Source organism: Bubalus kerabau, chromosome 3 (genome assembly GCF_029407905.1).
Source record: "Bubalus kerabau isolate K-KA32 ecotype Philippines breed swamp buffalo chromosome 3, PCC_UOA_SB_1v2, whole genome shotgun sequence".
In the NCBI taxonomy this organism is placed as follows: Eukaryota; Metazoa; Chordata; class Mammalia; order Artiodactyla; family Bovidae; genus Bubalus; species Bubalus kerabau.
In genome coordinates this window covers 138,328,206-138,343,482 of record NC_073626.1, presented here as the reverse complement: position 1 = coordinate 138,343,482, position 15,277 = coordinate 138,328,206, and the positions used below count along the sequence as shown (strand labels likewise).

At 35.1% G+C, this 15,277-nt stretch overlaps 1 protein-coding gene across 1 annotated transcript in view; it reads left to right on the top strand.

Moving 5' to 3' along the window:
- DNAH7 (dynein axonemal heavy chain 7) overlaps positions 1 to 15,277 on the top strand; it is a 255,094-nt gene that overhangs the window by 197,304 nt on the left and 42,513 nt on the right. The window contains exons 50-54 of the mRNA XM_055572973.1: positions 2,427 to 2,560; positions 3,299 to 3,634; positions 8,128 to 8,254; positions 9,204 to 9,398; positions 13,615 to 13,707. Coding sequence (XP_055428948.1) covers positions 2,427 to 2,560; positions 3,299 to 3,634; positions 8,128 to 8,254; positions 9,204 to 9,398; positions 13,615 to 13,707 — 885 coding nt within the window. The remainder of the gene's footprint in view (positions 1 to 2,426; positions 2,561 to 3,298; positions 3,635 to 8,127; positions 8,255 to 9,203; positions 9,399 to 13,614; positions 13,708 to 15,277) is intronic.

Here is a 15,277-nt window from a genome sequence, read left to right as displayed (position 1 = left end):
GCTTTCATTTACAAATTAAAATACTTCCTCTTGATCTTATTTTTAGGATCTTTTATGTACCTTTTGCTTTCAAAAGTACCCAGGGGATGATACTGTGCTGCTATAATTCATTTGAATCTAAATGAAAATGAAATTTGAAGCCATATTTGTATGGTTTTAAATGTTTGTTAGCAAAATGGCTAGATTTGCAAAATCTTGATGTCAACAGATCTAACATGAATGGACTATGAATGAATACCTCCTTGTGTCTGAGCTAAAAGTTGTCAAACAGACATTTCTCTGAGCACTGTGACACTGGTTTGGGGATTGAAACGAATGTAATCTGTATACTTGGTTTCTCAGCCTAACAGGGAAAATCTCTTAGAAACATTAATGGTAATTTTTCCATGACTAAATTCTGAAGCAGTAGAGAATTGCATGACAACATTTAATCCTTTTTAATCGCTCAATTTAAAGGAGTGTTGCTTATTATTCCATATAAATGTATGATTACAAGTGCCTATGTAATCACACTTAGTGGAATCCAAGGCCTGCCATGGGGCAAGCTAGGGGAGAGGTTTCATCGGAAGACAGTACCGTGGAGAAGGTGCCTGGTTGTGGGTGGAGGAGGGCGTCACCCTCATAGGGGTACATCAAGGAGCTGTTTTACACTTCCTGCTCGCAGCTAGGAAATTTCTCGCAAAAACAGAATTACTCTGTCTTCAAAGAGGAAATAATTCTCTTACAAGGAAGGTGGGAAAACACAAGTTCTCCCAACTCAGCAGTCAGGGCTGAAGCATATGCAGATGGTTTATAGTCTGTGTGTCTGAGATTTCACAGTCAGTTCAAGGTAGGTACATTGAAAGGCATGTGAAAGGGAGAAGTGGAAAGTGATGCTCAGGACACAGGTGCAGACCTTAATTCAAGACGTGAAGGCAGAAGACTGCACAATAGATGCTTAAAAAAGCAGGGGAACAAGGGAGGTCAAATTAAGCCAAGATCAGGTGTTTATTGGCCTCTGGATCCATTGGTGACCAGAGCTAGAAAGTTGCTATAATTTATTGCTGTGAGTATTGATGGGTATGTAGAGGCAGGAATGAGAGCAGATTGTAGAGGGATAAGGAATGAAGTGAGGCAGAAACAAAAGAATATACAAATAACATTTTCAGTTATGCATTTAATAGTTACGAAGGCACAAAGAGAGATCCTTCAAGAGCTGAAAGAAATTGTGTGGATGATTTGTTTTTTGCTTTTTACAAAGAGAGACCTAAGCATGATTACTTTCCCACTTATAGGAAAGACTCAGGAGAGAGGTAACTTTAAGACTCAGGCAGCAGAGACCTGTATGTAAGAGCCATTAAATGCTGAGATGAAGCAGGGTTAGCGGACTGCATCTTGATGGATACTGGTGAACTGTGTATTCCTTTGTTCATAACAGTGGCTGAGTATCATATTTTAACATGATACAATATAATGTGCTATATTGTGATATGATTATATTATAGTATGTTGTGGTTGCTGTTGCTGTTTAGTCACTAAGTTGTGTCCAACACTTTGTGACCCCATGGACTGTAGCCCGCCAGACTCCTCATCCATGGGATTTCGCAGGCAAGAATACTGGAGTGAGTTGCCATTTCTTTCTTCAGAGGATCTTCCAGACCCATGGATTGAACCCTGGTCTCCTGCTTGACAGGCAATTCTTTTCCCATGAGCCACCTGGGAAGCCCCTAGGTTTTTCTGCAACATCTTAAGGAAAAATCCAAACGAACTTTTTGGCAAACCTAATATATACTCATGACAAGTCATCACTGTGTTCTTTTTTCTCTTATATCTGGTTGTTTCTCTTATCTCCTCTGCTTTTGGACACCACGAGGCTCCTTAAAACATAAATCAGCTGGTCCAGCCAATATGTAGGTTGGCCTGCAGCCTGATTCTGACTGATTTTAGGATTAATGGGTTGTCAGAAGTTGGACGAATTTGAAATAAGAATTAATTGATCACCAAACACAAGTCTCTGAAGTATTACATTTATGACCATGAGAAACTTTTGCAGGTTTTTAATTCAACAATCCAGTTTGCCTATATCCTTAATCACAGGCTCCACAAATTTACCTTTCATATATACTGTGCTCAGTCACTCAGTCATGTCTGACTCTGTGCAACCCTATGGACTGTAGCTCACCAGGCTCCTCTGTCCATGGGATTTTTCAGGCAAGCATACTGTAGTGGATTGCCATTTCCTCCTCCAGGGGACCTTCCCAACCCAGGAATTAAACCCACATCTCCTGCGTTGCAGGCAGATTCTTTAGTGCTGAACCATCAGGGAAGCTCCTTCATGTATACTACTGTGATATTAGAGTCAACTTTAAGACTAGAATTTGAAGCATATAAGCAGAGGCTTTCTCAACAGAAATATTGATGCAATTATTGTGTACTCTCATTTACAGGTGACACTGTTAAACTTCATGATCACTTCTGAAGGGATGCAGGATCAGCTTTTGGGAATTGTGGTAGCACGAGAAAGGCCAGATCTTGAAGAAGAAAAGCAAGCCTTAATATTACAAGGAGCTGAAAACAAAAGGTTTTATACATTATATAAAATACAGAATTATTCTTAACTTGTTTCAAGATCACTTAGAATCAAAGTACATATTAAAGATCTACATTGTTAGGTTTAATAAGTGCATTGAATGAAAAGACTTGAGTGGAAAATAAAAGGTATTATAGTCTGTATGTTAATTTGGAAAATTGCATTGCAGAGTATATTTTTACATACAAGTTCTCAGGCACTGAAAGAATTAGAAGGCCTGTCACAAGTCAAGGCAATGTATTTTCAACTATTCCACGAAGTTTTACCACAGAAGTTTTAGTATTCATTATGTAGCTGAGGATACCTGTTTTTGCTGGAGCATAGTCTGAATGAATATGTTGCATATCACTTTCTGCTTGTAATATCTATATCATAGGTAGAAAGGGTAATGCCCTATAAGTCATGAAAAATTTCAGGAAATAAATGGAGTGATACTTTCTATTCAATTAGGAGCTGAGCTACTTGATGGTGGAGTAGATGGCTTACTATCTCTCTCTAGTTACCACATAAATGATCATTAGAAAGAGAAGTGGAGCAGAAAGGCCTGTCTTTTTGACATTTTGCAAGATAAGAAATTAATTATATGGCATCACCGTTCCGGATATTTGTCACAATGTGATGTATTTCTTTAGATTACATGCTCTCTGTTTCTTATAAAAGAATATATACATGAAGTGATTTTTAATGATTTCTTCTTCTTCTGAGAAATATATATATTTTTTATTCCAGGCAGTTAAAAGAAATAGAAGACAAGATTTTAGAAGTTCTTTCATCTTCGGAAGGCAATATATTAGAAGATGAAACTGCCATTAAGATATTATCTTCCTCCAAGGCTTTGGCTAATGAGATTTCTCAAAAGCAGGAAGTAGCCGAAGAGACAGAGAAGAAGATTGACAGCACCCGCATGGGCTATCGACCTATTGCCGTTCATTCCACCATCCTGTTTTTTTCTATTGCTGATTTAGCAAACATCGAGCCCATGTACCAATACTCACTGACCTGGTTTATTAACCTTTTCATCCTGTCTATTGAAAATTCAGAGAAGTCAGAAATTTTGTCAAAAAGGTACGTAAAACCAATACTAATTAATACAAATAATAACTAATGCATGAAATGTAGTAATTGGTGGCCTTCACTGTTGTTTCAGCATGGTGTTCACCTTACAGCCATATAGCTAGAATGCACTTGATTAATCACTGGAACAGAAATAAATTTGAGGGTTAGACATTGAACAGATGTGTCCAAATTCAGTCTTCCAGGAAATTGTTTACAGAGATATGGGGCTATAATGTAATACTGAAAAGAGGAAGCATTGTTCATCATTTGCAAAATGTATTTATGATTGGAGGTATGGAAAGAGGAAGTAATATCCCTAAAAGATACAATTCTTACTTTCTGTGAGCTTGCATTCCAAAAGTTACAAATTCACATTTTAATATACACATATACAAAACTGACAGATAAAAAAGTTTTAAAAAAACAGTCTGCTGCGACTGTGATATTTGATTTCATAAATACCTATTTTTCTGTTGGCTATTGAAATAAGTAATGGAATAGTCTATGAGAGAATAAAAATGTCATTTTTTTTTTGTTGTCAGTGAGATAAACTTTAGCTCAGTTAAAACATGTTTTTAATAGAGTCTAACATTAAATTATTTCTTGAACGAGATAATAATTACAATCTTTGCCCTTTATAACTTTATTGATCAACACAGAGCTAGATACTTCAGTTTTCTAGCTGTTCATACTCACAAAGGAAAGTCAATTTACTAATATCATTCACATTTAAGAATTACCTTTTAGAAGTCCAAAATGCTCATCTCCTAAGTCTAAAGTGAATTCTTTCATTTACCATGGTAGAATTTTGCTAAATTTTAAATATTCTTAGACTGAGTAATCTTTGGTTAGTATCATTCATTATTTTACAAGCCTGTATATAATGAAGGTATAACACTGATATTTGGCTTAGCAAACAACTTTTCAAATACCTGCCCACGAGAAAGAGAAGAAAGGGAGGAAGAGGATATCTTTAGGGAAGGAATGCACGATGGTAGAGTTTAAAAGTTTCTCTTTATATTATGAAATTTGAAAATATTTCTCTCATTATCTGACATTTTCAAGGTGCGCAAGGATTACTGAAATACAGAAAACAGAAATTTAAGTGACCTTTCTTATGAAAGTTCCCAGCCATTTGCATTATGTTACTTACTTGAACAAGTATGTCTGGTTTTCACATTAGATTCTGAGTTGTCTGAGGCAATAATTTTTTTTTAATATTCCTAGAATCTAGAACTTATCACAGAGCTAATCACATAGAGTGACACAGTAAATGATGTTCTGCTTTTCATCGCAGTTCTTAATTTCTATCTTGATTAAAACAAGACTACCAGAGTGTTATCATTTTAATTAATTTAAAATCTGTTGGAGTCTAGAGAAAAACTGATTTTTCTCTTAAAGACCTATTTTGTATATAAGTTTTATAAATTTGGGCAATTTTAGACTTTAAAAATAGTTACTGATTCCTTTACTATCTCATTTATATGAAATTAGTATTTACTCACAGATATGATATCTCTTTCTTCATACCTATAATATAGCCCCTTACAATTTATAGAAAATCAAATTCTTTTACCCAGATGTAAGATTTGAATGAAGTCCAGAAAACAAAATGTGCCTTTTTCTTTTTAGTTAAAATCCTTTCATTTGGAAACAATGAAAATCATATTTATGACTACAGTGATCTTAGAAATATAATTCTGGAACCAAAGAGTAAATATTAAAAAGTACATTTGAAAACTTTGAAGTTATTACTATACATAGAGAAACATGCAGAAATCAGAAGCATTTGCAAAATAAAATTTTATGTGAGCACACCTGCGTAACTAATATCCAGGTCAAGGCATAGGACATTATCAATGGCCCAGAAACCACTCCATGTCCCCTTCTAGTCACTATAACCCACATCCCCCCAGGTAATCACTGTCCTGACTTTTCAATGCTAGAGATGAGTGTTGCCTAATTTAGAATGCTATTTAAATGGAATTACATGGTCTGTGCTCTTTTTTATCTGACATCTTGCACTTAACATTGTGTTTATGAAATTTATATTGTTTTGCACAGTGCAAAGAAGTGGTTTATTCACTTTCATTGTTAAATATGGGCGCATTCCCTATGCTCCTATATTGTTGGGGAAGTGTAAAAGCAAATCTTCTCCCAATCCAGAAAATTTCTCCACAAAGTAGTTGAGAAAGAAAACAATTTTTTACTGATTAAGTATTAAATTAGAATGTGATCTGCAGCACCAGCAGCAGTCCACTAAGAGAGTACAAAGAGAGAAATCTAACTTTCCCGACTTTAGCAAACTGGCTTCATCCAGAGGAAAAACAAATGTCTTATCTTTATGATAGGATGTAGTTTGGCAGCTCAGAGTCAGATGCGCATGAAGTCAGCCCATGAAAATGGCTCTCAGATCTTCAGAAGGGACATTCCTGGGTCGTAAAGTTGACAAAAAGCCTACCTATATTTCAAAGAGAAGGTACTTATAATTTTAAACTTTCAAAAGTAAATGCTCTAAGGAAAAAGAGGAGAGGGAAATCTCGTCTTAACATTTTCAGTATAAAAAGATTGGGCCTCTTATTTTTATTTGTCCTTTCACTATACCACAAATTTTTCATTCATTCTACTGCTGAGGACATTTGGGTAGCTTCCAGTTTGGAGCCGTTACGAATTTTTGCTGTCTTGTACACTCTTGTATGTGGCTTTTGTATGTACATTTATCTGGTAAGTACATATCCAGGAGTGGAATTGATCATAACAGAGTATGTATATGTTTCATTTTAATAAATATTGCCAAATAGAGTTCCAAAATGGCTACCACAAGGGAGACTCTACTAGTAATCTTGTTTAATCTTCCTTTTTTTATTTTTAAGTAAAAAGTAGGAGGAAGCAAGATCTCATTCAGAAATTAGAGTTCTCATAGAAGTCATTTTTTTATTTGTCAATCATTGATAAACATCAGATAATCTGTTAAATATGTACAATTTTTACTTATCAATCATACCTCAATAAAGCTGGACAAAAAAACATTAGATAACCTGTGGTCTCTGGGCACTGATTAGTTTATAGCTAAAACAAAAGCATAGAAAGGATATGACTATTAACAGTAGACTACTAAATTGTTGGAAAGTCTTAATATTGGTCTAAAATTATTTCTAATTTTCTTTCATGAGAGATAAAAATATCTTTTTTTGTTTGTATTCTGATAGTTACTATTCATAATAATTATTTAATAATACCAAACAAATGTTATAACTAATATATAAATATTATGTATATACTATGAAGTAACCATAATAATTGGAATCATCTGTCTTTATAAAATTTTAATGCATTAGAATTTATTATGGAAAATAAATGACTGTAGCAAAAAAATACAGAAACAAAAATCTAACTAGAATATAACTTTGTTACAGGAACCACACTGAAATCAATCTCTCTGACTCTCACTCTCAAAAATACATGCAAGATCACACATGCCTGTGTGCACACACAGAAATTTTTCTTTCCCTTCTACTTCTGTCAAGATAATTTTCCGATGTTATTAAATATTCTTTTGAAATATAATTTTTAGCAGCTGTACAATATACTTTTAATGAATGCACCATAATTTTCTTCATAATTTTCTTATTGTAAGATTTCAAGTAGTCTCCAGCTTTTGTATTATAAATAACACAGTAATAAATATAAATGTCACCATCATCAATTTTTTCCTTTGGCTAAATCCCCAAATTAGGACAAATGTGTTCACTTCTTTCAGACTCCTGATATAAATTCCTTTTCTGTAAGGTTATTCAAATGAACAAATTCATCAGAGGGAGCATGAATACCTTAAACACTGTATCACACATCAGCATTGAAAATAATAATTTTTCTCATGTTAAGGCTTACTATGAATACCAATCGCACAAGTTAGCATTTACTAGGATGTTGTTAGTTGCAAATATTGTGATTATTCATATTTCTATGACTTGTCTATGTGGTAAATAAAAATGTAGTTTATCAAGTTGTATTATTAGTCCAGCTTTTATGGATTTATAAACAGAGTAGCCCTCGTCTAAACTTAATTTAATAAAGAAACTATTAACTTTAGTCTGTTCATTTATAATAATATATCATATAGAACATATGTAAAAGTTTATGAAATATGGAAATCCAGTTTTACCCCAAGAAATGTTTTATAGTTTTAAATAGTCCAAAAACTGTTAAATGTAATAGATTAATATACCATGCATTGACCTTTTTTCCATAAGGAAGATTAAGTTTTGTTAAAAAAAAGTCAGTTGATGGTAAAAATGCAATTCTACTGAAGTATTCCTACATTGTGTAACTCTCAAATTGGTGCCCCCAGTTAATGAGAATCCTTGATTTGTTTTGGGAATAATTAACCAGAAAGTTTATTAGAAAAACACACATCTAAATGGTTTATAATAGGTTTCCCCAAGAGCATTTTTTGAGACAATAATGCATTTTTATTTACTTTTCTTTCTGTTGACCCTTAGGCTTCAAATTCTCAAGGATCACTTCACTTATTCCCTTTATGTTAACATCTGCCGATCCCTCTTTGAAAAGGATAAACTACTTTTTTCCTTTTGTCTAACTGTAAATCTGCTGATACATGAGCGATTGGTCAGTACTGTTTTAATTTATGGAGAGAAAGTATTAATGTGAATTCATTAATTTATGAATTTGTGTGGGAATATATATAAAAGTATTGTTAATAATTAGCAATTATTATAGTGAAGGCAAGATATCACAACTAGACTGAATTTCACAGAGGTGAAAAATAAATTAAGCGGAATTCCTTATGTAACTATTACTACTTAAATTTTTGTATGGTTTAGCTTAAAATAGTTTCTGTCAGAATCTCATATATAAGGATGCATATAAACTTACTAAATGTATTGATTATATGTACCCCAAGTAATAGTATAAATGGTCATGTTTTTAGGAACTTTTGCAAGTTTGTCAAATCTAACCATTGGGCTTAACAATACCATTCAATAATTTTAGCTATGTTTCAAATCTGTTTACTTAAAATATGGGAAGCGCTTTAAGAATGGAAGAGAGGTGTGTAAATTCATTATTTTATACACATGTGTTTAAGCTTTATTAAGTTCATATGGTGAAGTATTAGTTGAATTTTGAAGAAACATTTTAGTATTTCTTGCAAAAATTTCATAGCAGTAACTCATTATATTTTATAGAAAATAATTGAAAACATGGCAGATACATGGCTTTCTGTCTTCCCACAACTTTTACAGACAATAAAACTCTTAGCAGTCATTTTGGAAGGCATATATTAAAAAAGAATAAAATTCAGATTTCCATGTTTAGATCAGAAATTCTGGAGGAAAATTATCAACAAGTAGCTCTCTAAAATGGAACTATTCTGAAAACTAGTTATAATGAATACATTGATTTCTTATGAATCAATACTGACCTATACCAATAACTAGAATTTTATGGGGAGATATTTGAAACTTGAAAATCAGTCAATTTTTTTTAAATGGTTGTAAGTTACCTATGTATATGATGAACTCATTTCTGACTCTTCACGCTACTTTGTTTTCCAAAGATTAATAAAGCTGAGTGGAGATTTCTGTTAACTGGTGGCATTGGCCTGGATAATCCTCATGCCAACCCTTGTACATGGCTTCCTCAAAAATCTTGGGATGAAATATGTCGACTGGACGATTTGCCTGCCTTCAAAAACATTCGTCGGGAGTTTATGCGCTTAAAGGATGGATGGAAAAAAGTATATGACAGTTTGGTATGTTTTTAACTCTCTTGCTTGTTTCAAAGTTTTTAAATGGAGAAAATAATGTCAAATAATTTATTCTTGTCTGTAAGTAAGCATTAAACAGCTGGTCAAATATAATGTTTCGATTAGGCTATCCCCACTTTCTAATTGGTTCTGTTTGCACTTCTCTTTAAATTCCTTGGAATCTGTAAAGATGCAAAAAAGTTGCATGGTCCTTAAAATTATTCTTTTTGGATTTCCATGCCAGGTTTTTATTATCAACTTAGACTTTGGCAGTCATAATGGCAGATGACTTAAAATTTTGTAGAACAGGTTTTGTTTAGATTTTCTGAACACAGGGCACAAACTAATAAATATTTTTGTCATTTGACGAGAGGGAAAAAATAATAGTTCCCAAATAATTTTCATGAGACCTGATCTTGCTAGTTGGAGATTACTGTAGCTAACATATACCATGATGCTCAGTTTCCCTTCTGGAATATAAACAAATTGTTGCCTTCCTTCACTTTTTTTCCTTAGCACAAGGGCTAACATTGTGATTCCCGGTTATTTTTTTCTAGTGTTTCTACTTTTTTGATATTTTTCTTTCCTTGGGCTTAATATGCAACAGTTCTTTTGTGGGGTGGGGGGTTGGAGGGGAGAAAAATCAGGATGCATGGAGAACACTTTGGTGACCTGTTTATTGTACTATACATGATAGAATGTGTCTGCACATGAATTTAAATATTTTAGTTTGGATCTCTTTTGGATTGATCCTTGTTAATAATAAAAATACTTTTTCCAGAGGCAAATATGTTTTTGTATGTAGTTGAGTCCAGTTTAAATAGAAATTTTCCTATGCTGAAGCATGGAGATTTCTGACCTGAGATACCATAGCTTTCCCAGCTGTTTCAAAAATGCAAGGTTCTTATTTTCCCATGTGTATTCCTCCTCTTGGGATCTTGATACATCTCTTCTTGCATATTTTTAATAACATTCTTTGGCTGCTTCTTTACATTGTGTGTGTAGGGGGGAAAGGAACGCGCATGTGCTCAGTCATGTCTAACTCTGCAACCTGTAGCCTGCAACTCTGTAGCCTGCCAGGCTCCTCTGTCCTTGGAATTTTCTAGGTAGGAATACTGGAACAAGTTGCTATTTCCTACTCCAGGGAATCTTCCTAATCCAGGGATCCAACTTGAGTCTCTTGAGTCACCTGTATTGGCAGGTGGATTCTTTACCACTGTGCCACCTGGGAAGCCCCTTCCTTAGTATACACATTTGAAAATATTCCTTTCTTGAAAAGGTTATCAAAATTTATCAAAATAAAAAGTAATGCATAGCCTTCTTTGTTTGCAATAAATGTTTATTTTTGTAATAGATAATGAGAGTAGTTTTTGCTGACTATATAGAGCTTATCCATCTTTGGCTGCAAAGGATATAATCAGTCTGATTTCGGTGTTGACCATCTGGTGAGTCCATGTGTAGAATCTTCTCTTGTGTTGTTGGAAGAGGGTGTTTGCTATGACCAGTGTGTTCTCTTGGCAGAACTCTGTTAGCCTTTGCCCTGCTTCATTCTGTACTCCAAGGCCAAATTTGCCTGTTACTCCAGGTGTTTCTTGACTTCCTACTTTTGCATTCCAGTCCCCTATAATGAAAAGGACATCTTTTCGGGGTGTTAGTTCTAGAAGGTCTTGTAGGTCTTCATAGAACCATTCAACTTAAGCTTCTTCAGCATTACTGGCTGGGGCATAGACTTGGATTACTGTGATATTGACCGGGAGCTGACTCTGGCTCAGATCATGAACTCCTTATTGCCAAATTCAGACTTAAATTAAAGAAAGTGGAGAAAACCACTAGACCATTCAGGTATGACCTAAATCAAATCCTTTATAACTATACAGTGGAAATGAGAAATAGATTTAAGGGACTAGATCTGATAGACAGAGTGCCTGATGAACTATGGACAGAGGTTCATGACATTGTACAGGAGACAGGGATCATGATCATCTCCAAGAAAAAGAAATGCAAAAAAGCAAAATGGCTGTCTGGGGAGGCCTTACAGATATACCCATTTGATTGCAGAGTTCCAAAGAATAGCAAGGAGAGATAAGAAAGCCTTCTTCAGCAATCACTGCAAAGAAATAGAGGAAACCAATAGAATGGGAAAGACTAGAGATCTCTTCAAGAAAATTAGAGATACCAAGGGAACATTTCATGCAAAGATGGGCTCAATAAAGGACAGAAATGGTACGGACCTAACAGAAGCAGAAGATATTAAAAAGAGGTGGCAAGAATACACAGAAGAACTGTACAAAAAAGACCTTCACGACCCAGATAATCACGAAGATGTGATCACTCACACTCACCTAGAGCTGGACATCCTGGAATGTGAAGTAAGGTGGCCTTAGGAAGCATCACTACGAACAAAGCTAGTGGATGTGATGGAATTTCAGTTGAGCTATTTCAAATTCTGAAAGATGATGCTGTGAAAGTGCTGCCCTCAATATGCCAGCAAATCTGGAAAACTCAGCAGTGGCCACAGGACTGGAAAAGGTCAGTTTTCATTCCAATCCCAAAGAAAGGCAAAGCCAAGGAGTGCTCAAACTACCGCACAATTGCACTCATCTCACGCTACTAAAGTAATGCTCAAAATTCTCCAGGCCAGGCTTCAGCAATACGTGAACCATGAACTTCCAGATGTTCAAGCTGGTTTTATAAAAGGCAGAGGAACCAGAGATCAAATTGCCAAGATCCACTGGATCATCAAAAAAGCAAGAGAGTTCCAGAAAAACATCTACTTCTGCTTTATTGACTATGCCAAAGCCTTTGACTGTATGGATCACAATAAACTGGGGAAAATTCTGAAAGAGATGGGGATACCAGACCACCTGAAACTGCCTCTTGAGAAACCTGTATGCGTGTCAGGAAGCAACAGTTTGAACTGGACATGGAACAACAAAGTGGTTCCAAATAGGAAAAGGAGTACGTCAAGGCTGTATATTGTCACCCTGCTTATTTAATTTACATGCAGAGTACATAATGAGAAATGCTGGGCTGGATGAAGCACAAGCTGGAATCAAGATTGTCAGGAGAAATATCAATAACCTTAGATGTGCAGATGACACCACCCTTATGGCAGAAAGTGAAGAAGTACTAAAGAGCCTCTTGATGAAAGTGAAAGAGGAGAGTGAAAAAGTTGGCTTAAAACTCAACATTCAGAAAACTAAGATCATGGCATCCGGTCCCATCACTTCACAGCAAATAGATGGGGAAACAGTGGAAACAGTGTCAGACTTTATTTTTCTGGGCTCCAAAATCACTGCAGATGGTGATTGCAGCCATGAAATTAAAAGACGCTTACTCCTTGGAAGGAAAGTTATGACCAACCTAGACAGCATATTCAAAAGCAGAGACATTACTTTGACAACAAAGGTCCATCTAGTCAAGGCTATGGTTTTTCCAGTAGTCATGTATGGATGTTTGAGTTGGACTATAAAGAAAGCTGAGAGCTGAAGAATTGATGCTTTTGAACTGTAGTGTTGGAGAAGACTCTTGGGAGTCCCTTGGACTGCAAGGAGATCCAACCAGTCCATCCTAAAGGAGATCAGTCCTGGGTCTTCATTGGAGGGACTGATGCTGAAGCTGAAACTCCAATACTTTGGCCACCTGATGCGAAGAGCTGACTCATTTGAAAAGCCCCTGATGCTGGGAAAGATTGAGGGCAGGAGGAGAAGGGGACGACAGAGGATGAGATGGTTGGATGGCATCACCAACTCAATGAACATGAGTTTGGGTAAACTCCGGGAGTTGGTGATGGACAGGGAGGCCTGGCGTGCCGCTTTTCATGGGGTCGCAGAGTTGGACACGACGGAGCGACTGAACTGAACTAAATGAGAGTAGTTAGTTGGCAGGGTTTGAAATGCCTTTGGAGAAATAATGGGAAAAATTCTCCTAATGCACATTTATCGTAGTAACAGGAAGCATTTGTGCTATTGATTAATGTTCATATTGACACTAACCTACTTATTTAATGTCTTAGTTTTGATTTTATGTGGCAGTTAAAATTTTCTTTTTATTTCTTATTTCATAGCTTTGCCCCAACCTAATAAAATTTACATTAGCATTCTTAATTTCATTTAATCATTTTATGTTTTCTTTAAACTCAATTTAAAAGTCAAAATACTGGGTTTTGGGGTTTTTATTAAGTCTTCCAAATAATATTAAATTATATCCACTGTCATTTTAGGAACCACATCATGAGGTTTTTCCTGATGATTGGGAAGATAAAACGATTGAGTTTCAAAGGATGCTTATCATTCGTTGCTTGAGGCCGGACAAGGTAAATGCTGTCTTTGGAAGCTGCTCAGTGAATTCCAGACCGTCCTAGCTCCACATGCCAGCCAAACATGTGTTTCCTTAAGTAATCCTTGGGGGTGGGGTGGTAAAGGAGTCTGCAAGAAATAACCCCAATTCCCTCTAATGCAGTCATTTTGTAAAAAGTGTATATTTATTATAACTGCACTAAATTAGTAACTCACCAGATTATATTTAATAGTTTATTTATGTTACAGCTCTTCCTGTTATCCCTGGAGAAGGGAATGGACAATCTACTTCCTTTACATTTTTGTTCTTACTGTTTTGTTGAAATTGGTCAATGTTGTTTACATGAAGCTGAATTACTACACCTTCTGTTTCCTCAAATGCTATCCTGTACATAGTTCTTTATTGGCTTTTGGAAAGCTAGTAGAATATTGTTTTTAAGATGTTCATAATCTCTCACCACAAAGGAAAATGTCAACACTATTAATTTTCATTTCTTTAAGTAATAAATTATATAACCAGTGAATCAGCTGACCTGTCATATCAACAAATGAGAGCACTCATTGATATCCTCATTTGTATTATTAAACTCGATTTAAAAAAACAAACTATTCACTTAAGTGTAAAGACACGTATCCACAGAGATATCCACATAATTCTGAGGAACTGTAGACACTGGGAGTGTTGGAAGAAAAACTGAAAACATATTCTAATTGTCCACTGTTACTACTCGAGTAAAAGTATACATAATTACTTCAAAATTTACTGTATTCACAATTTGAGTTGCTAAGGATATAAGATAATGCTTCCATTCCAACAGCAACCGAAAGATCAACACTTGTATGATGAAGACAGTCTTTATTTTTTCTATCATGTAAAAAAATTTTCTACACATCAGTGATAATACAAGATAGAGGCATTCTTTCCTCTGTAAGTCAGGGTCTGTTCGATGAACACTTGTCATTCTTTCTTGAATTGGCAGTGTGGCCTTAGCCAGGGCCAAAGTATCCATTAAGCATAGGACCTCGAGTCCATGATACTCTTAGGAGTTCATGAAAGTAAAATGAGAAAATATACCAGTCTGTTATATTTTAATTATACAAAAACAGTTGAAAAATACATTTTTTTCTATTTATTGATGGAAGAAGGGGTCCACAATGTGTTAAGGGTCCCTGAATGTCATAGTGCTGCCCAGCTTTTAGCTGGAAATAGTTCCCATTGTTGAAGATCATTATTTAACTGCAGCTTGGGGCCCTTTTAAAAATGAATCTTCACTGAAACTATTAGCGTTAAGCCTCAGAAGTTTTCACTGCAAATATTAAATATGAAAGAATATGAAATAGTTCAAACTCTTGTCTAATATGACTTCTTCCTTTAAAACTTTTTTTTTAATTTTCAAAGATTTTTTACTTTGTTTTCTAAGATAAAAACTGTTACACTAAATGGCTCTCTGTGTACCATTAACTTTCTTCCCTCAATGTTTGACAGAGAAGTTTCTGATCATAGTCTATATTGTTTAGTTAAAAGTGATTAATGACCCGATTCCTAACTGCAGCAGTTTCATCTATAAATTTCTTTTCCCCAGTTTG